General features: G+C 38.8%; 1 protein-coding gene across 4 annotated transcripts in view; it reads left to right on the top strand.

The window, feature by feature from the left end:
- The window catches only part of ZZZ3 (zinc finger ZZ-type containing 3), a 74,431-nt gene that overhangs the window by 34,507 nt on the left and 16,450 nt on the right, over window positions 1-23,474 (top strand). For 3 of the 4 annotated variants that reach the window (XM_006146064.3, XM_014586858.2, XM_027770872.1), the window contains 7 exons: window positions 10,403-10,541; window positions 13,683-13,830; window positions 13,917-14,032; window positions 15,448-15,519; window positions 17,054-17,155; window positions 18,141-18,236; window positions 20,647-20,799. In XM_006146064.3, coding sequence (XP_006146126.1) covers window positions 10,403-10,541; window positions 13,683-13,830; window positions 13,917-14,032; window positions 15,448-15,519; window positions 17,054-17,155; window positions 18,141-18,236; window positions 20,647-20,799 — 826 coding nt within the window. The remainder of the gene's footprint in view (window positions 1-10,402; window positions 10,542-13,682; window positions 13,831-13,916; window positions 14,033-15,447; window positions 15,520-17,053; window positions 17,156-18,140; window positions 18,237-20,646; window positions 20,800-23,474) is intronic. The other variant, XM_027770873.1, reaches the window with a different exon arrangement.

Genomic DNA, 23,474 nt, shown 5'->3' with positions numbered 1-23,474 from the left:
AGAGACAGAGAGAGAGAGAGAGAGAGAAAGCAAGAAATCACCCCCTAGGGGTATGGCCATACTGCAATCCCTTCTCCATTTTCCTCTAAGGATCTTGGGCACACATGCATGCATATATGTTCCTGGTGTGAGTTTAAGCTGCCGGGACTGGGACTTGAACTGTGGTTGACTGCATGAGAGTCCAGCGACATAACCATTTTGCCATCTACTGGTCCTGCACACTGGTTTTTTACACATCATTTTGCACACCTCCCTTTTTGTTTTTGGTAATTTCCGTTTACAAATGCTGTTGGCTTCCTAGTCTCAACTCTGTGTGACCTTTCATCCCCACAGCCTTTTCGGATTCTCTAAATAAGACCTAGTTATTGACTGTCCAGTAGATTGAATCCCCTGGGCCAGGGATTCCCATCCCTGACAAATTTTCAGTGACAATGGTTAGAGGAAAAAAAACAAACAAAAAAACAAGCAAACAAAATAGACTGCATTGGCCTGCCCTTCCGCAAGAGTGTCTTCCAGAAGAAAAGGATGGTGAGCAATGCAGCTGTCAAAACATGCCCATTGTAGGGGACCAGCAGGTGGCGTGGTGGTTAAGGGGCCAGACACTCCCGCGTGGCTGACCACAGTTCAAGTCCTGGACCTGGTGGCTTGCTTTCTCTCTCTCTTTCTCTCTCTCTATGTGTCTCTCTCTCTGGTCAAATTAAAATAAATGAATGAATAAATAAAATGAAATAAATAATGCTTTTATAAAATGCCCATTATAGACCATTTGGTCTTTGGGTCAACTTGTATTCTTGATCATTTAGTTTTCTATACAATGGGATCTGGGAACCCTCATACACTGCTAGTGGTATTGTAGAACTGTGCATTCACTTTGGAGAACAGTGTGATGGTCCCTCAAGAAGCTAACACAGAACAATAAGTTAACATGGAATTACTGTATGATCCAGCAATCCTACCTCCAGAAACATAACCAAAATAATTTAAAACAGCTGTTAAAACAAAAAATTAGTGCACAGATGTTCATAGCAACATAATATACGATAGTCAACAGGTGGAAACACCCAAATGTCCATTAGTTCAATGGTTACGCAAAGCAAGTTAGATCAGTACAAGGGAAAATACTCATCTGTAAAAAGGGAATAAGGTATGGATGCACATTATAATGAGTCTTGGAAATATGCTAATGAAGGAATCTAGACAACAGGTCTCATGTGATCCCTTTTTAAATTTTTTTTTCAGTGAAAGAGCATATGAGCACACGTGCAGGAGAGGAGAGAATGAGAAAGGGAGGGTGGGAGGAGGGTGTAGAGGAGGAGGATGAAGAAAGGGGGACAGAGAAAAAGCATCCTCAAAGGCGTGAGCACACCACGGTCCCCTTTGCCCAGCTCTCCAGCTCCTCTGAATTATGAACGCTTCTCTGAGCCTGATGTGTTTTCAGGCTGACCCAGGAATCTAAACTTGCAGTAGCACATAACTGCCAGCATGTCGCCACGTAACTAGGCCATGATTCCATTATGTGAAATATCTAGGATAAGCAAGTTAATGGTGGCAGGGGACTAGAGGGAGGGGAGAATGCAGTGACAGCTTAATAGAGTATAGGGCTTCCTTTCGGAGTGGTGAGACTGTTTTGGAACTAGATAATGGTGATGGTTGTATGATGTGAACTTAATGCCACTTAATTATACACTTTTAAGATGCTTATAATGACACATTTTATATTTTGTGAACTTTAACACTTTTCAAAAAAGCAACTAAAAAACAGTGGGAGGGTCATGTACATACCTTGGTGTATTCAAGATGATCCTTTGGGAGATAGGGAGAAAATGCTGTTTGTTTATTTTTTTTCTAATTTTAAAGAAGTTCTGGGTCTTTCTGCATGTGGTCATAGGAATGTAAATACAGTAGAATATATAACTTATAAGTAAAGAAGTGTACCTAAATTGGGAGCAAGCCTCACAATCTTTAAAAAAAAATTTTTTTTTTTACCAGTAGAAGTATTTAGAGTGAAAAATATGGGAACCATTGTTTGTTTAATGTTTATTTTGTTTTCAGTGCATGAGAGAGAGGCAGATAAGCATCCGCAACAGGACCCTCACGCTGATTCAGTCGCCACCTCAGCCAGCTAGGGTCATGGGCATGTGCACGCACCTGGGGTGTGCCTTGGGGTGCAGATCTAGGACAGCCATTTGGTGTTGGCGTTGCAGAGCATGGTGTTAGCACTGTGCTACTGCTGGTGGTGGACGGTAGCATGAAGACCCTGTTGGGGGACCAGCAGTTAGCGCAATGGCTATGTCGCTGGACTCCCACGTAGTCGACTGCAGTTCGAGTCCCGGACCTGGTGGCTTAAACTCACGCCAGGCGCGTGTGCCTGCCTGCTCAAGATCCCGAGAGGAGAATGGAGGAGTAGGGATTGCGGCATGGCCATCCCCCCTGGGCGGTGATTTCTTGCTTTCTGTCTGTCTCTGTCTGTCTGGCGAGCGCATGCGCCCTATAGCAAAAATCTCTCCAAAAAGAGAAAAAAAATTAAAAAAAAAAGACCCTGTCGGGTACTGCCTCTCTCTCCCTCTCATGCAATTATTTTTTGTTTTTGGTCATTTTTGAAGGGCTTGCTGTTTTTTTCTTTTTCTTTTCTTTTCTTTTTTTAGGTTTTTGATACAGGGCACATTCACTTATTATAGGGTAATAGTGACAGAGGGAAAGTAGATGCCTTAAAAAAAGTAGAAACTATGGCCTAATGGTTAAAGGAACTGGGTCTCACATGGTTGACTTTGATGAGGCAGACTAGGTGGTTCTAGTCCTGACCCTGATGTCTTGAAAACCATGCCAGGCATGTGTACATGCTCCTTAAAATTCCAGTGGGTGAAGAAATGGAGAGGGGATTATGGCTTGGCTGCTTCCCTTTAAAGGATGCTTTTTTATTACCCCTCTCTGTCTCACTGTCTTCCTACTGAGCACACACACCCCTCTGGGAAAGGAAGAAAGGAAGAGTGGAAAGTAATGGATTTTATTTCTCTCAAGTCTAATAAAATCAATGTATTTATTACATTACTTAAGACCTGGTCTTCATGAGTTTATTCTATGATCAGGATTTGTAAGTATAACTCAACATAAATATGAGTGAAAACAGTTTCTCTGGGAAATCTCAATTATGATTACATTTTTTTGGAGATGGGAGAGTTATCTCTGTATTGTATTTTGTTAGGCTTTTTATGTTTAGTTCTAAAAACCAATAATTCATCAGAAAGTTACCAGCAGCTGTAGATAGTCTCAATGACTTTCTTTTTCCTTCTCAAATCTACTTTTTCAAGTATTGTAAAATGTACACCAACAGAAAAGAATCCCAGGAAACTGAGGAAAATAGAAAAAATATGATCAATTCCAGCTTTCTCAAGATAGTCTTACTTAAATTTATAATTTTTCTCCAAATATTTTAACTTGTTTTGCTATAGAAAATAGTTTAAAATCCCTATGTATAAGATATTTAAATCCCATCAAAGTCCTGTGCAAACATTTCAAGTCCATTATTCCAGTCTTCAGATAGTAGCAGAAAGTCATAGGTAGAGCTATTACAATAAAGACGTAATTTAAAAATATGCTGTAGGAACTTAAAATGGCTATAATGGATCCATACGCCAATGGGTTTCAAGACTGAATTATCAGCAAAACTCTAGCACCATGAGTGACAGATGGATGCAGCTTTAGGTGCAGGTTTCAAGAAGTATTTCAAGCTCACCAAAAAGTCTTAATGACTTTGTGAAAGCAAAATATTTAAAATACAACTGATAAAAGTAGAGATCATCAAACAATTTATAGTTTATATAAGGACACTCCATAAATACTGATTTCCTTTGCATAATTTTTAAATATTTAAGAAAAGTTTTTGTTTTAAAATGTTTAATTAATTTTTTGACTGATAAGTGAAATTCGTATATATCGTGTACAACATGATGTTTCAAAATATATGCGTTGGGTCATGGCTAAAGCGAGTTAATTAACATGTGCATTGCCTCACATACTTAAATGTTTTGTATTGAGAACACTTAAAATCTGCTCGTGGTAGTTTTCATGTATACAGTATGCTGTTTTAAACTATGGTTACTATATTATACTGTAGATTTTTTTCATTTATTTCTCCTGTTTCACTGAGATTCTGTATTCTTTGATAAATATCTCCCCAGTTTGCCCCACCCCTACCTAGCTCCTGGTAACCACTGTTCCACTCTGTTTCTTTGAGTTCAGCTTTTTCAATTCTACGTACAAGGGACTCATGTGGTATTCGTCTTTCTGTGCCTGGATTTCGGGTAACACAATGTCTGTAGGTTCATCCATGTCGTTGCAAAAGAATTGCCTTTTTCTAAAGACTGAATGTATTCTATTGTATCTGTATATCAAAATTTCTTTACTTCATCCATTGATAATCACTTAGATTGAATCCATATGTTAGCAGTGAACATGAGAATGCAGTTATTTGTACAACATAGTAATTTCTTTTAGATGTATACTCAGTAGTGGAATTTCTGGATCATATGGTAGTTCTATTTTTACTATTTTGAGGAGTCTCCATGGGAATAAAACAATAGAAGATACCCGAGATGCTTCTCTATGGGAATAGAACAATACAAGATCCCTGAGTTGCCTGTTCTGACATAGCTTACTAGAATCTTAATTTATGAAAATTTAAAAAATCTAGCTCACAATAACTTCTTTACATTGTATTACAAATATACATTATTTTTGTCTAGAGTTGGAGTTTAGAGTTACACTTCTTCATCTCAGATGATAATAACAGTTTTATTTCTAATATTGATATTTTCTTTTTTTTGGGAGAGGTTTTTGCTATAGGGTGTGTATACTCTCCAGAGACAGAAAGCGAGAAATCACCCCCCAGGGGGATGGCCACACTGCAATTCCTTCTCCTCCATTCTCCCCTTGGGATCTTAGGCACGCGTGCACATGTGCCCGGCGTGAGTTTAAGCCACCAGGTCTGGGACTCAAACCGTGGTCGACTACATGGGAGTCCAGCGACATAGCCATATGCCAACTGCTGGTCCTAATATTGTAAAATAACTGGTTCTAGTTGAGAATCTTGCATAGTTTATACTTAGCTATTTTATAAATTGCTTAACTTTAGTTTAAGAGAACTATCAGTACTCATTGATATATAAATACTTCATATTTAATAGGTAATTTAAGGGATTTTGTTGCTTAGTATTTTAAATGAATTTTATTGCCCCAAATAAGAATTTTGTTGTCAGAAATAAGATCTTAGAGTTGAAATATTCCTCTTTTTTTTTTTTAGGGGAAACAATTTGAAACGTGATTCATAAACTTTAGTCCTATGAAACTTATTTTGTTAAAAATGTAAATTCCTAGACTCAAGAGAGTTGTTAAAAATCTGACTTTATCCTTTGTCCTTCTTTTATTTGCCCTTCCATCTTGTATAATACACTTTTCTTTTCCCCGAGCCATTTTAAAGTAGGCTATAGACATCACTATTATACTTTAGTGTATATCTCTTTAAATAAAGACATTTCTCTGCATCATCTTAAGCACCATAATTGTACCACAGCAGTTTAATAATGGTACAGTGAAATGATGTGATCCATAATCTATATTTAAATTTTTCCATTTATCCCCTAAATAGCCCTTACAGCATGTTTGTCACCTATGGTATCTGATTTAAAATTGTATGTTACATTTGTACATGTTTGATATATAATACACATTCAGTAAATGTTAGATGCTTGCTATTTCTTAGTCCATAGTTGCTCATCCTTCTTGTCTGTTTATGAACTCGCTTGTTTTTCTCAAAGCAGAGCTGAATGTAGTAGCAGATGTGATTTGACCAGTTTAGGAGGAGTGTAGTGGTCGCTTTCCCTGTTAATTTATACAAAGTTGGAGTTTGTTTTTTTGTTTCTTAAATTTTTTTAAAGAATTATTTTATTTAGCTTTATTTTAATTTAACCAGAGAGGAACGAGAGAGAGAGAGAGAGAGAATGTGAGAACGCAAGCTGCCAGGTCCGGGACTTGAATCACAGTTGGCCATGTGAGAGTTCCAGTGCCCTTAACCACCACGTCACTTGCCAGCCCCCAATTTTTTTTTTTAAGAGAGATCTTTGCTATATAGGGTGCATGTGCTCACTGGAGCAACAAAAACAGAGAGAGAGAGCAAGAAATCACCCTACACTGGGGATGGCCACTCTGCAGTCCCTTCTCCATTCTCCTCTCTGGATTTTGGGTACACATGCACATTCATCTGGCTTGAGTTTTAAGCCACCAGGTCCTAGGCTTGAACCACGGTCTACTACGTGAGAACCAGTGATGTAATCATTATGCCATCTGCTGGTCCTACTTGTTAAATTTATTATGTAGAATTTGAAACACACCAAAACGCAGGTGGGATTGTATGGGAGACCCTGATGTACCTGTCCTCTGTCTCCAATAACATGGCCAGCCTGTCCCATTCACACTTTCATCTAATTATTTTTCTTCCTCTCTGGAGGAACACCCTATTATACCGAAGTTCTGTGCCTGATTTGTCTTGGTAATTGCTGAAGTTTTTAGGGTAGTGCTATGTTTTTCTAGTAAATAGTCGTTGAATTTATAAACAAGTGAATCTTGCCTTGGATGCAGACTTGCATCAACTTTTGTAGATTGCTTTTGAAAGTGGAGTGAGTAATTTTATCTATGTTGTACTGTTTTTTAGATATCAGCTAGTTTTTTAATAATTTCTTCATATCTAGACAAGGATATAGATGATAGTCTTATTGGTAAAAATCTTTGAGTACTCTAGGGAATAATTCAAGTTACCTGAGATAGAACAGTTAAATTCAGTTTCCTGACAGTCTTTTTTGGGCATAAGTCTTTTTTTTTTTTTTTTGGAGAGGTTTTACTATAGGGTGCATGCGCTCTCCAGACAGAAACAGAGAGACAGGAAGTGAGAAATCACCCCCCAGGGGGGATGGACATGCTGCAATCCCTTCTCTGTTTTCCTCTCGGGACCTCGGGCACATATGCACATGTGCCTGGCTTGAGTTTAAGCCACTGGGTCCAGGACTTGAACCATGGTCAACTACATGGGAGTCCAGCGATATAGCCATTACACCAATTGCTGGTCTCCTGGGCTTAAGTCTTTACCAGTGTTTATCCTATACTTTTAAATCTGATAATCATTTCTTCTTAACTAAAGAGATGAAAAATTGCGGTTGAGGACCAGCTACTGGCATGGTTAAGGCGGCTGCATCCTCCATGGCTGACTGTGATTAGAGTCCTGGACCCTGTGCTTGAAAAGCACGTTGGGTGTGTAGGTGTGTGTGTCCCAAATCTTGTAAGGATAATTGAAGAAAAGGGATTGCGGCATGGCCATCCCCTGAGGGGTACGTTTTTACTCAGTGTCTCTCTTCTCTCTATGTTCATCTCTGATGGTGCTTATCTCCTATAACAGATGATAAGTAAGTAAGTAAGTAAATAAATAATTAAAAATAGCCCCCCCCTGTTGATGTTGAAGTGTTACACTTTTGTTGTTGTCTTTATTGAAAATTTTTTTTAAAAAATTACTTATTTAATTTTATTTACTCATATATATTTTAATTTGACCAGACACACACACTTACACACACAAACACACACACACACACACATATACACACACAAAAGGGGGGTTAGTGAGAGAGCAAGCCAGTAGGTCCAGCTTGAACTGTGGTGGGCCATGTGGGAGTATCTAGGACCCTAACCACCACACCACCTGCTTGCTGGTCCCTAGAATTTTTTTTTTTTAAAGTCAGATTTACTGTGCAGCAATTTATATAGAGTAAAAATTATTATAATTGTTGTAATTTATTGGCTTCAAATAGAGGATTTTCTTCCTGATGTCTGTTTGCTGTAAACATAGCAAACGACAGTTGCCTTGTAACTTAACTGTAGCATTTTTTCAAGCCTTAACTTGTTTTTTCATAACTATTCTTTTGCCTCATTGTTGCTGTGCCTACAGCAAGCAGTTTGCTGCAATTTAATAGGCTCATAATAGTTGACGTCATACTGAAGTGTGTAACTTCTGCTTAAAGTGGACGGAAATACCAGGGAAAGTTCTCTGGTTATATTCAGATAGCGGAATAGGAGTTTTGGACGTGTGGAAGCATGACTGTTCAGAGTGTTGCAGAGAGGATAGCTTCTTGGCACTCAGCTCACTATTATCATTGTAGGATTGAGCCTGGATGAGCCTGTGTAGTAGAAACACCCAGTAGAGACAGGATTTGTATACCCTCTACACCTCAAAGAAAGAGAAGTATTAGCGAAAGTGAATTTAGGTTTAACTTTTGTAACTTATCCATGAATGACTTATGGCCTAAGCTTTCCAGTTTAGAGTTTTAACTTTTAATTGAAGTATCTTTAACATGAATCTTATTCTTAAGTGTTAGCAGATTTACCTTTTTTTTTTTTTTTTTTTTTTGAGAGGTTTTTGCTATAGATCTTGCTTTCTGGTGCACTCCCCAGAAAGACAGAGAGACAGTAAGAGAGAAAGCTAGATATCACATCCCAGGGGGGATGGCCATACCGCAATCCCTTCTTTTCCATTCTCCTCTTGGGATCTTGGGCACGCATGCACACACACCCAACGTGAGTTTAAACCACTGGGTCTGGGACTTGAACTGCAGTTGACTACATGGGAGTCCAATGACATAGCCATTATATCAATGGCTGGTCCCAAGATTTACCTTACTTTTAAAACATTTCTGTAAGAGTTAGTTAAAAAGGATTTGATAATATGATTTATTTTAGACAGGTAACAGAAATGTTCAGGTTGATAGAAAAAATCTTATTCTAAGTACATCATGACTATGAACCTCAAAATTACCTTGTTTCACCCTTGTTATTTTTGCCTGTTAGTTGACTTCTGAACTTGAGAGATCCAGTATACTTTTTTGATTACAAGAAAGTCCATCCATTCATTGGTTCATTGAAAAAGTATTTGCTAAGAAGCGTGCTATATATTGGCTAAACAAAACGGTGGATATGCAGATGTGTTGGCTTTTATGGAGATTACAGTCTAGTGGGAAACAGAATGAAATGTGTTTGAAAATATAAAGAAAAATTGTGCTTTGCACTGGGTGCATGTGCATGCATGCATGCCCAAAATTTGGACAGGCTGTAGAAATGGAGAAGAGATTATGGTGGGATCATGCCTTGCTGGGGCGTGGTTTCTCCCTCCCTCTCTTCTCTCTGGTGCATATGCCTTATGATAGTAAAAAAAAAAAAAAAAAAAAAAAAAGGTTCATAATAATACTTTAAGGACTTAACCACTGACTATTTTTTGTAATTTGCCAGAGAGTACAAGCACTCTTTATAGAAAGAAAGAAACAAAGAATCTGAGAGAGGGTGGAGGAGAAAACACCCCACAGTCACATCGCAATCCCTTCTCCTTTTCTTCATCCTGTCAGGATTTGGGGGCGTGGATACACATGTGCTCAGAGAGTTTTTCAAACCTCTGTGGCCAAGACTGTCTTAACCCCCAGGCCATGGAACTGGTCTTCAACTGCTTACTTTAAAGTGAACTTGGAATGACTATTCTCTCTGCACAATATGTTTAAACATTCAGAGCTTTTGGATTAATATGATTGTATATGTGTATTGATGTGTGAAATTAGATGTTAGAGAAGATAATCTCTGAGCCAAAATAATGTGTGGGGGGATTAATTAGTTTATAACTACTGTACTGCGATTTCAAGATAATGATAAGTTGTAGATCTGTGTGGATTAAACTGTTTGTTAGCTGTGCCAGAGGGGCCATCACAGGCAGGGAAATAACTGGATCTTTATAGTCTTCTCTATAAATGCTCAGCACTTTAGAATTGAACATTTGTTATTAACTTAAATGCTGAAGGAAAAAATAATACATTTGTTGATGGGAAAGTAAATCTCTAAAATAGAATAAATGAGAACCATGAGACCTGTGAGAATGCTTGAATTATATGACAGAGTCTTGCGACTCTGGGCAAGAAAATGTGCCTCAGCTTCCTTATTCCAGCAGCGTACAGCAGAGCAGCTGACTGTCGTGAGCCTTCGTATTGCTAACATTTTATGATTTTCATTTTTTTATTTAGCAGTTTTGTAATGACTTGTTGGAAAGTCATGTTACTTTTTTTTTCTTATTACTTATTCAGGTTCAGAAATTTAAAACTTAAAATGGGGAAGAAGGCTTTGCTTTCTCTAACTGATATTTTCTGACTAGGTCCTTCGTAACTCGGGAAGACCTCATTTATTCCCAGTAATATGTTTTACTAAACTCTTTCAGGTAACTTTAAAAAGTCTGTGTGACTTAATAGTAGATCATGGCTTGAACTCAGTTTTTATTTATTGTTGTTACTAGACAATTTTAGTAAGATGCTTTTCTTTGTGTCTGTAGTTACCAGAGGCTATTACAGACAATTGCTGTACTAGAAGCTCAGCGCTCTCAAGCAGTCCAAGACCTTGAAAGTTTAGGCAGACACCAGAGAGAAGCACTGAAAAATCCTATTGGATTTGTGGAAAAACTCCAGAAGAAGGTATGCACTGAGCAGTTTTTAAGATTTATTAAGATTTATTTGTTAATGACTTAGAGTTTGGTGGTTTTTTAAAATACGGGTATATATTTTTAAATATTTAATTCTTTCCCCCCATCTATAATCAGCAATATTACTGAAGGCAGGTTACCACCTTCCTCCACTCCCACCAAACACAACTGAATAAAATTTACCCAACTGAAAATAACTAGGAGCTTTTAGTAATATTTGCATAGAAATTTGTCCTGGGACCAGCAGATGGCATAATGGTTACGTCACTGGGCTCCCATGTAGTTAACTGCGGTTCGAGTCCCAGACCCGGTGGTTTAAACTCACTGGGTGCATGTGTGTGTGTGCCAAGATCCTGAGAGGAGAATGGAGGAGAAGGGATTGTGGTGTGGCCATCCCACTTGAGGGGGATGATTTCTTGCTTTCTGTCTCTCTGTCTCTCTGTCTTTCTAGTGAGTGCACGTACCCTAAACCTCTCAAAAAAAGAAAAAGAAGTTTGTCCTAACCTTTATTTTCTCCTAGCTTTTTCTTTTACCGTCTCATCTTGTTTTCTTTCTTCTGCTTTTAGAATGTCAGGATTAGGAACGCTTAAAGAAAAAATACTCCAGGATTTATTAACTGCTTTTTTTGGGTTACTTTTGTACATCGGCATATTGAGAAAGGAAACAGTGGTAATAAAAATAGATTTTAAAAATGTCTTTAAACAGAGGTCATGAGGAGGAAGTATAAATTGTACTTAATTTTGACATGTCTCTTTTTTTTAACTGTCAGAGGATGTGTGCACTAGAGAGAGGAGAGGAAAAGAGAAGAGAGGAGAGGAGAGAAAACTGACGGGGTGTGGTCATTCCACAGTCCTTTTTCTTTTTTTTCTGCTTCCCATCAAGATTTGGGGCATGTGTGCATATACACCTGGCATGCCTTTTCAAAGCACTGGGGCTGGGATTCACATTGTGGGTGAAGCTCAGCACTTAGCCACTGTGCTACAGGACTGCCCTCCCCCGCTTTTTTCATTGTCAGAGGTATGTGTGCTCTTCAGAGAGAAAGAGAAGGAGAAAGCGTCTGTAAATGGGGTGTGTCATGCTGCAGCTCCCCTCTTCCATTTCTCCATCCTGTTGGGATTTTGAGTGTATGTCCATTGTGTTTTTGAAGCTGCCAAGGCTAGAATTTGAACGATGGTCAGAAATAAGGAATCCGGCTTCCTTAACCACTGGACTATAGGGCCAGTCTGATGATATGATGTGTGTGTGTGTATAGGTGTGTGCGTGTGAAAATTCCTCGTGATTTTTTTTTGTTTTGTTTTCCTTACAACAGAACTTCTACATTTAGTTGTTAACCACTGAAGTGATACAAGTTTTTATAGTGATTTGCTTGGTACATAAATATGGAGGTGATCTAGATGTGCATTTGTGCTATAGTAAGAGTCTCAAATTAGGGACTTGTCTTGCTTGGTAATTTGAGGGATGTAATATTAATCAGTGTTGTGAGAAGGTTAAAGCTATAAAACCATGAAAAGGAATAACTTTTACCTTTAAAATAAATTTATCTTGTATCATTTGATGGCTTTTTTTTTTTTTTTTGGAGAGGTTTTTGCTATAGGGCATGTACGCTTGCCAGACAGACAGAGAGACAGAAAGTGAGAATCACCCCCCCCCCCCAGGAGGGATGGCCGCGCCGCAATCCCTTCTCCTCCATTCTCCTCGGGATCTTGGGTACGCACGCACACGCGCCCGGTGTGAGTTTAAGCCACCAGGTCCGGGACTTGAACCATAGTCGACTACATGAGAGTCCAGCAACATAGCCATTACGCTAACTGCTGGTCCCTCATTTAATGGCTTTTGTGGTTTTCCTGATTTAGTGAGTTGCAGTGTTCTACTAGTTACCGAGAGAGTAGCCTGGGGACTTTATTTTGTTAGATGTATTAGACTTATCACTTGAATTTTTCTGGCTACGTTACTTGGGAGACATTTCTTTTTCTCCATGCTTGCAGAGAACATTCATTATCATAAGAGATACAGAATCCCTATATTGATTTGTTAAAACTTTTAAAGTTATTAGAGTCCTGTTGTACCTTTTCTCTTCACATTGGTTCCCTTTAAAAAGTTTATGGATTCTACATTGCTGTTATTAAACAAGTAGCTGGTACAAAAAGATAACAGTGCTCATACTGGTTGTTCATAGCACGTTCAACTAAAATTGATGGTGTTAGGAAAGACTTGGGTCCTGTCTCCAAGACCTCTCATTGTTTACATGCACATATCCCAAAATGTGAAAAATATCCATTCTGAAACACTTCCAGTCCCAAGCATTTGAGATATGAAATACTTCACTTGTGTTTGCTCTGTCATATATATATGTCAATCCTCTTTCCATCATCCCATCATATTTTAAGATAGATGGAATATGTTAGATTATTCCAAAGTTGCAGACATACATACTACACATCAGAACAGTTCAACATGCACATAGGTAACAAATTCTTTCTAAACCTTTTTCTTTCTAAAGGTGAAATTTGCATACAGTGAAGTCCACAGTCCTAATTGTACCATTTTGTGAATTCTGACAAATGCTTACACCTATCTCTATGAACAGATGCAGATCACAATGACCTGGTTTTACTAATTATGACAACTAATGATTTCTCTAGTGATGATCGGTAAAATAACTGAATTTCAAGTGAATTAAAGATGTAGTTTAGATTCTCATGATGTCATGATTTTTGTAATTGTGGTCAATATTTATAGATGGTGAAAATAATGTGTTATGAGTAAGTAATTAACACGGGGGTACTTTTAAAATGAATTGTGTACATCAGGTCTTATCCATTGCATTTTAGTTAAACAAATTTCATCTGTTGTTTTTTGGATAATACTGTTTTTGCTTTGGTATTTATGTTTAAAGTATCTTGGTGATATTGTATTGTATATCTATGCAGTTTAGATTTAGAACTCTAAGAGTAGTATTTATATTTTGTCAAAATCATTTTTCCTTTTATTATCTTGAATGTTATTATCTAATGTTTAGATTTTTATTCTTTTAATTAAGTTTATTGTCCATTGTATTAAAACAGTGACTAGAAATGCCCTCTTGACTGTAATAGGTTTAGAACGTCACTCGTTTTTTCTTTTCTGTTCCCAGGCTGATATAGGGCTTCCATATCCACAGAGGGTTGTGCAGTTGCCTGAGATCATATGGGACCAATACACCAATAGTCTTGGGAACTTTGAGAGAGAATTTAAAAATCGTAAAAGACATACTAGGAGAGTTAAGCTAGTTTTCGATAAAGGTAAGAAATCACATGATAAGAATTTAAGTATAGAAACATCTTGCAATGTTTTGCTTTAAAAAATCTATACATGGCCTTGTTTTTAGTAGGTTTACCTGCTAGACCAAAAAGTCCTTTAGATCCGAAGAAGGATGGAGAATCCCTTTCTTATTCTATGTTGCCTTTGAGTGATGGTCCAGAAGGCTCAAACAGTCGTCCTCAGGTAAGCGGTATGAAATAGGAGAGTTGGAAAAGTTGTAGACAAAACGTTTTAACATTTAGCTGTTTTTGTATTCTTAAAATTAAAACAGTATTTCATTGGAAGATGATGGGGATATGAACTTTGAAATTAAGAGAAACCTGGGTTGGAATCCCAGCTTACTAGCTATGAAACTTTAGATATTATTTGTATGAAAGTCTCTAAGCTTTCGTTCCCTTTCATAGAAAATGTAATTAAGGCCGGGGCTGGCGGGGATCATGGTGCTTAAAGTCGGTGGACTCCCACATGGCTGATTGTGGTTCAAATCCCAGACTTGGCAGCTTGCTTTCTCACTTTCCCTCTCTCTCTCTTTCACACACACTCTGTCCCTTTCTGGTCAAATTAAAATAAGTAAATAAAGTTAAATAAAAATAATTCTTAAAAAAAAAAAAAAAGGAAAATGTAATTAAAGCCTAGCTATGGTGGTGCAGGCAGTTGGGTACCACTGTGCAGTGCTGTGGCCATGTGGGGAGGTCTGGGGTTCAGATCCTGGGTCAGCCTGAGTGTGTGGGGCTTGGCCGTGATCCTGGCTGGGTGGAAGGCAGCAGGGGACAAGGGAGGGGATTGTAGTATGGCAGGCCCCTGTCGGGAGTCCCTCCTTGTTTGTATGCCTGTCTGCCTCTCTAAAGAAATGAATAAGGGAACCAGCAGTTAGCGTAATGGCTATGTCGCGGGACTCCCACGTAGTCCACCGCGGTTCGTGTCCCGGACCTGGTGGCTTAAAACTCACGCTGGGCGCATGTGCGTGCATGCCCAGGATACCAAGAGGAGAACGGAGGAGAAGGGATTGCGGTGTGACCATCCCCCCTGGGGGGTGATTTCTCGCTTTCTGTCTCTATGTCTCTCTCTGTCTGTCTGGCGAGCGCATGTGCCCTATAGCGAAAAACTATCCAGAGGGGGAAAAGAAAAGAAATGAATAAAACTTTAGAAACGTAATTAATATTACCTTTGTTAGTGTGCTGCTGTGAGAATTAAATGGGTAATAAATATAATGTTGTTAATACAGTGTCTAACATTCAGTATTCATCCTAAAAATAATAGCTCTTTTTGTATAGTGGAATGTGACCAGGATTTGAGGCCCCAGCCTTACCACTATTATTGAGATGACCCTCAGTGTTCCTTTGGGCACCCACCTTGCTTATCCTTACAGTGAAGTTATTATCTACATCATAGTGTTGCTAGGATATGAAGCCAAAAGAAATAAAAGAATGCAAAACCATTTTGTAAATGGTAAAATATTATATATACATTAAAAAGGTAAATTTCCTAAAATATTTTGAAATTCATAAAATGTCCTATAATATCTGTGTTATTTGGCTATATCAAAGAGTAGTCTTTGTTATTTTGCCTATGACAAAAAGTCTTGTTTTATAATGCAGATGATAAGAGGACGCCTGTGTGATGATACCAAACCTGAAACATTTAACCAGTTGTGGACTGTTGAAGAACAGGTAATAGATATTTCTAAATTGGGTAGATTGATCCAAAAGTAAATGGCCCAGCCTCTGCATTGCAGTAGTAATACAAGTGCCCTGCAAGAATGAAAGCCATAGGACTGACCATGGGTTCAGATCCCTGAGTCAGCTTGAAAACATATGGGGCATAGGGGGCCACCCATGATCCTGAGGAGCTGGAGGGCTGGGAGAGGGGATTGTGGCATGGTGAGACCCTGTCAAGGGTGCTATCTCTCTATTTCTTTCTCCTTCTCTCCTTTTAACTTTTCCCTCTGTCTCTTGCATATATGCATGTTCTCATAAAAGAAAATCGAAGGATACTGTTAATACTGTAATCAGTGTGATGAGGATCGTTATATTCATGGTTATGTTCTAAACCATGATTTTGACATATTTAGACTTCTTTTGTATACCTTTTGTATAAAATGTTTCTTTGGATTTTGAGAATTTTTGAACTCCTGTTTGGAGGTAATTATTATTATTTTTGGAGAGGTTTTTGCTATATGGTGTGTGTACTCACCAGAAAGACAGAGACAGAGAGACAGACAGAAAGTGAGAAATCACCCCCCAATGGGGGGTGGCCATACCGCAATCTCTTCTCCTCTATTCTCCTCTCGGGATCTTGGGCATGCACACACACGCGACTGGTGTGAGTTTAAGCTACTGGGTCTGGGACTCGAACCCCAGTCGACTACATGGGAGTCCAGCGACGTAGCCATTACGTCAACTGTTGGTCTCTGGAGGTAATTATTTTAAAAGAACCTCTTAGGAAGCAATTAGTAATGGATGGAATAAAGGAGATAATGTTGTAATATAGCTTTAGGAGAGAGAAATAACCCGAGGCCAAGTGAAGCTGAGCTTTGTAAGTGCATTCTTAATTTTGTCGTGGAGGGGAGCTGACAAAGCTAGGACAGAGCTTACATTTCAGCGTAAAGCCGAGATTGTATTTGGGTGTACAGCTACAGTTGTCTGTGGGTGAAGTTTCAGACACACCTCTACCTCATATGGAGACTTACCTCCAAAGCTGTGGTACATCTAGTGCTGTATAAAAAGCGTTGAAACCTTTATTTCAGATATCTAAGTTATTCTATAGGAGAATTTATATTAAGTCAGGATGTTAAAATCAAATATTTGAGTAGAAGACCACACAAAAGGAGGAGGGCAAAACCTCTTTAATAATCTAAATCTAAATGAATTTATACATGTTTTTGTCGGAACTATAGGGAACAGCTTGACATATTCTAGCAAGAAAAGATGGTCAACGGAAATCACTTAAGATATGTAAAATGCTAATTTATTATTATCTATGCTGTCTTTTTCTTAAGTGAAAAAGACCTTTATAAGGTCTTTCATAGGCTTATCTCACTTTCTCTGTAAAGTTTTAACTTCTTAACTAGGAATCTTTTTACCATGAGGAGGCTAAGTGGGGAGGGAGGATTATACTTGAAAATGAAATGTGTATTTGTTTAGAAATTCAGTAGTTTCAATTGAAATGCTTTTTTTCTTAAATTTGGTCTTGGGTTTGGCTTAGAAAAAGCTTGAACAGCTGCTCCTGAAATACCCTCCTGAAGAAGTCGAATCTCGACGCTGGCAGAAGATAGCAGATGAACTGGGCAACCGGACAGCTAAACAGGTAATTGAGAAGATAGTTGCAGATTGTTGGGGTGGTTCTCGTAGTTTGTTTTTTTTTTTTTAAGGATAATATAGATGCCATCAGTAGATCTGCTGTATCATTTTCAGCTATAGAGCATAGTAATAAGCGTTTTTTTACATATTTAAAAATTACTAAAAAGCATGGTATTTTGTTGATTTCAGAAATAATTCTGCTTTGGAAAATTAAAAAAATACTAAAAAATATAATATAGTGAACTTAGTGTCTCTTGCGCTTAATAAGTATTTTAATTTTGTACTTTTTGGCTAGACTGTGCTGATGAGTTCGTGACATTGCATGAGTATTTCATGGTCGTCTTTCTAAAAATTTATTTTATAATATCCTGGTTCACACTTCCACCTATGTTGGTAGATGTATTTTTATGCTCTAAGTATTCACAGGTTGAAAATAATGTGTTTAGCTTTGGAATGGAGCAGATTTTAATGATTCTTTTGTCCATATTTTAAAATATAATGTATTGGGTCGTCTAGAAAGTCATGATATATTTTTACGTGTTTTTCTTTGCAAAAATGCATCATGATGGAACCAGCAGATGGCCTAATGGTTATGTCTCTGGACTCCTACATGGCCAAGTGCAGTTCTAGTCCTGGACCTGGAGACTTGATACTCACGCTGGGCGCGTGGGTGTATTTGTGTGTGCCCAAAATCCTGAGAGGAAAATGGCGTAGAAGGGATTGTGGCTTGGTCATCCCTTTGGGGGGGGTCGATATTTCTCTTTCTGTCTCTCCAGTGAGCACATACACCCCATAGCAAAAATTCCTCTTTCAAAAAAAGCTTCATGACTTTTTAGATGACCTAGTATTTGGGGACAATTTAAAATTATTTATAGATTTATGATAAATTTTAAATAGTTAGCATTCCTTAGATAAAAATGTGTATTTTAAAAAACTGTACGAGTATATTCATGTCATCTTGTTATGTTAAAAAGCTTGTGTTGTTTCCTTAGGTTGCCAGCAGAGTACAAAAGTATTTCATAAAGCTGACTAAAGCTGGCATTCCAGTCCCAGGCAGGACACCAAACTTATATATATACTCCAAAAAGGTAAAAAGAAAGCAGATGAAAATAAAGCTTAGAGTAAATTTGTTAAAGTCAGAATTTTTATGTGAAAGCATATATATGTATCAGAGTTGTTTTGTTTTTAAAATTATATTCATTCTCAGCATTTCATTATATCGGGCATTAATGCAATCACTTCCATTATTGCTACTCATTGAAATGTGATGAGATTTAATGGTTTTTTACTATTTTCTTGTGAGTAATATGAATGCTACTCAGAAGATTTTAGACTGATACACAGTATTCTCCATCACACCTGCCTCTCCCCATCTATGGTTTGTTTTCTGTGATTTTATTTACCCAAGGTTTGAAAATATTGAATTGTAAATTCCACAAATAAATGCAAATTTTAAAGAATTATATATTGGAAACAGCAGTTAGCGTAATGGCTATATTGCTGGACTCCCATGTAGTTGACTTTGGTTCAAGTCTGGGACCCGGTGGCTTAAACTCATGCTGGGCGCGTGTGCGTGCATGCCCAAGATCCCGAGAGGAGAATGGAGGAGAAGGGATTGCGGCATGGCCATCCCCCCTGGGGGGTGATTTCTCACTTTCTGTCTCTCTGTCTGTCTTTATGGCGAGCGCACACACCCTATAGCAAAAAACCTCTCAAGAAAAAAAGAATTATTTATTTAATTTATTATTATTATTATTTTAAATTTTGTTATAGGGCACGTGCGTTCAGCAGAGAGAGAGAGAGAGCGAGAGAGAGAAAGCGAGAGCGAGAAAGCAAGAAAGCAAGCTGCCAGGTCTGGGACTTGAACTGTGGTCTACCATGTGGAAGTCCAGCACCTTAACTACCATGCCACTTGCTGGCCCCAAAATGCAAGTTTTAAACTGTGTGGCGTTCTGAGTCATGTGATAAAGTCTTAATAAACTATTTTGCTCCATGCTTTCTGGGAAGCGACTCTTCCCTTTGTTCACCCAAGAAGAATAGGTACATAATTTGAAGCATTTTGAGAGGAAAAAAAGAGAGAAACTACATTGACATAACTTTCATTATACTATATTGTTAAAATCATTCTAATTTCCTGTTTATTTGTCGTTGCTAATCTCTTACTGTCCCTAATTAAACTTTATTATCATTATATACCTAAGTATAAGTATTGGAAAAATCATAGTGTATATAGAGTTTGGTACCATCTGTAGTTTCAGGCACCCAGTAGTGGTATTTTGAATGTGTACTTTTTGGATAAGGAGACCACCAAATATCAGAAAGGCTTTTTGGGCTTAAAGTTTTTGGGATGCTCGAGTAATAAATAAAATCACTATCTCCTTTGTAGATACAGAAATATTTATTAGAAAGAATATAAATATTGGGGACAGCAGGTGGTATGGTGAAGGTGCTGGACTCCTGCATCGCTGACCGCGGTTTGAATCCTGGACCTGGTGGCTTGCTTTCTGCAGCATAACTATAGTCCCAGAGGTTCCTTCCCATGGTTGACGTTTAAACTGTGAGGCCGGTGAAATGATGGCTTTCCATATAGATGAGGGTGTTTTTGTGGCTGTGCTGTTGATAAGGAGTGTCAGACTGCACAGGAGCTGAGAGTGAGGGCTTTCGTACTGCTCAGGCCGCGCTTGTAACCCTGGTGCTACTGCTGTCTAGCTGTAACACATGAACAAAAACTTCCCTGGGCCTTAGTTTCTTCACCTTTTAATTAGAGGTTATAATTGCCTTTTTATAGGAATATTATGAGAATGAAATGACATTGGCATATACAGTCAGTCGTTTTTAAGATAATTATTTTTCAGAGATGAATCCTATTAAAATTTTCCTTTTATGTCTGGCTTAGGTCAGTTTATCCTCTGATCTTCTGTAGGATGACCATAAAAATAGCTTAATGCAGCCAGCATTTAAATGCCAAGCGTGTGATAGGACATAAACTAGATACTGAGCATGTGGTCCACTGTACTATTGTTCGGGTAGTTCCCTGATTTTTTTATTTTTTTTTTGGTTGGTTGGTTGGTTGTTTCTTAAAGCTGGTTGTGCTGTAAAAATTCTGACAGAAAAAACAATGACAGGCCCAGCCAGTGGTGTGGTCTTAGCTGCTGGATCCCACATGGCCAACTGTGTTCTTCCAGTCCCAGATCCAGTGGCTTGAAAAACATGCCGGGTGCATGTACATGTGTACCCAAAATCCCCATAGAAGCGGTGAGGAACAGGGGTCGTAGTGTGACCATGCCCCCAAGGAGTACTTTGTCTTTCTCCCTGGCGAGTGCATATGCCTCAGAGCAAAACAACAACAAAAACCAACCTACCAAACAAACAAAAATGACATTAAAATATGCTAAAGGATAGAATTAAAGTCCTTCTGATAGATTTGTTAGAAGTAATTTTTTATTCTTTTAGTGATTTTCTAGTATCCCAATTTTAAAAATTTGTTTTCTCACTTAGTCTTCAACAAGCAGAAGACAGCACCCCCTTAATAAGCATCTCTTTAAACCTTCCACTTTCATGACTTCGCACGAACCACCAGTGTATATGGACGAAGATGATGACCGATCCTGTTTTCATAGCCACATGAACACTGCTGTCGAAGAAGCTTCGGTAAGTTACGTTCTTGGTATTTCACAGATTGGGGCCAGGACTTTCTAATTATTCCTGCTCTTTAGAGAGCATTGTTTTCTTTTCTTTTAATTAACAAGTCAAGTTTATAGCTTGTTTTTATAGTACACTTGGCAATTTTTCTATAAAGAAAATTTCAGACATATACAGAAGTGGAGAGCATGTACAGTGAATGTACATGTAGCCATTGCCCAGCTGTATCACCTCTCAACGTGAGGCAGACCTGTTTTTATATATATACTCCCTACTCACTTCAGCTTTACCTTGGATTGTTTTGGAGCAAGTCCCAGACATTACATGATGCTATTATCATGTTCATTAAAAGATATTTCTTTCTTGGGACCAGCAGTTAGCGTAATGGCTATGTCGCTGGACTCCCATGTAGTCGACCGCGGTTCGTGTCCTGGACCCCGTGGCTTAAAACTCACGCTGGGCACATGTGCGTGCGTGCCCAAGATCCCGAGAGGAGAATGGAGGAGAAGGGATTGTGGCGTGAGTACTTTTTGGATAAGGAGACCACCAAATATCAGAAAGGCTTTTTGGGCTTAAAGTTTTTGGGATGCTCGAGTAATAAATAAAATCACTATCTCCTTTGTAGATACAGAAATATTTATTAGAAAGAATATAAATATTGGGGACAGCAGGTGGTATGGTGAAGGTGCTGGACTCCTGCATCGCTGACCGCGGTTTGAATCCTGGACCTGGTGGCTTGCTTTCTGCAGCATAACTATAGTCCCAGAGGTTCCTTCCCATGGTTGACGTTTAAACTGTGAGGCCGGTGAAATGATGGCTTTCCATATAGATGAGGGTGTTTTTGTGGCTGTGCTGTTGATAAGGAGTGTCAGACTGCACAGGAGCTGAGAGTGAGGGCTTTCGTACTGCTCAGGCCGCGCTTGTAACCCTGGTGCTACTGCTGTCTAGCTGTAACACATGAACAAAAACTTCCCTGGGCCTTAGTTTCTTCACCTTTTAATTAGAGGTTATAATTGCCTTTTTATAGGAATATTATGAGAATGAAATGACATTGGCATATACAGTCAGTCGTTTTTAAGATAATTATTTTTCAGAGATGAATCCTATTAAAATTTTCCTTTTATGTCTGGCTTAGGTCAGTTTATCCTCTGATCTTCTGTAGGATGACCATAAAAATAGCTTAATGCAGCCAGCATTTAAATGCCAAGCGTGTGATAGGACATAAACTAGATACTGAGCATGTGGTCCACTGTACTATTGTTCGGGTAGTTCCCTGATTTTTTTATTTTTTTTTTGGTTGGTTGGTTGGTTGTTTCTTAAAGCTGGTTGTGCTGTAAAAATTCTGACAGAAAAAACAATGACAGGCCCAGCCAGTGGTGTGGTCTTAGCTGCTGGATCCCACATGGCCAACTGTGTTCTTCCAGTCCCAGATCCAGTGGCTTGAAAAACATGCCGGGTGCATGTACATGTGTACCCAAAATCCCCATAGAAGCGGTGAGGAACAGGGGTCGTAGTGTGACCATGCCCCCAAGGAGTACTTTGTCTTTCTCCCTGGCGAGTGCATATGCCTCAGAGCAAAACAACAACAAAAACCAACCTACCAAACAAACAAAAATGACATTAAAATATGCTAAAGGATAGAATTAAAGTCCTTCTGATAGATTTGTTAGAAGTAATTTTTTATTCTTTTAGTGATTTTCTAGTATCCCAATTTTAAAAATTTGTTTTCTCACTTAGTCTTCAACAAGCAGAAGACAGCACCCCCTTAATAAGCATCTCTTTAAACCTTCCACTTTCATGACTTCGCACGAACCACCAGTGTATATGGACGAAGATGATGACCGATCCTGTTTTCATAGCCACATGAACACTGCTGTCGAAGAAGCTTCGGTAAGTTACGTTCTTGGTATTTCACAGATTGGGGCCAGGACTTTCTAATTATTCCTGCTCTTTAGAGAGCATTGTTTTCTTTTCTTTTAATTAACAAGTCAAGTTTATAGCTTGTTTTTATAGTACACTTGGCAATTTTTCTATAAAGAAAATTTCAGACATATACAGAAGTGGAGAGCATGTACAGTGAATGTACATGTAGCCATTGCCCAGCTGTATCACCTCTCAACGTGAGGCAGACCTGTTTTTATATATATACTCCCTACTCACTTCAGCTTTACCTTGGATTGTTTTGGAGCAAGTCCCAGACATTACATGATGCTATTATCATGTTCATTAAAAGATATTTCTTTCTTGGGACCAGCAGTTAGCGTAATGGCTATGTCGCTGGACTCCCATGTAGTCGACCGCGGTTCGTGTCCTGGACCCCGTGGCTTAAAACTCACGCCGGGCACATGTGCGTGGGTGCCCAAGATCCCGAGAGGAGAATGGAGGAGAAGGGATTGTGGCGTGACCATCCCCCCTGGGGGGTGATTTCTCACTTTCTGTCTCTATGTCTCTGTCTGTCTGGCGAGCGCACGCGCCCTATAGCGAAACCCTCTCCAAAAAAAAGAATTATTGGGGATGGGAACCAGTAGTTAGTGTAATGGCTATGTCGCTGGACTCCCATGTATTCGACCGCGGTTTGAGTCCTGGACCTGGTGACTTAAAATCATGCTGGGCGCGTGTGCATGTGTACCCAAGATCCCGAGAGGGGAATGAAGGAGAAGGGATTGCGGTGTGGCCATTCCCCC

Source organism: Tupaia chinensis, unplaced genomic scaffold, assembly GCF_000334495.1.
Source record: "Tupaia chinensis unplaced genomic scaffold, TupChi_1.0 Scaffold000164_1, whole genome shotgun sequence".
NCBI classification, from domain to species: domain Eukaryota; kingdom Metazoa; phylum Chordata; class Mammalia; order Scandentia; family Tupaiidae; genus Tupaia; species Tupaia belangeri.
Note: the sequence above shows the minus strand (reverse complement) of the source record. Positions and strands in the feature narration are given on the sequence as shown.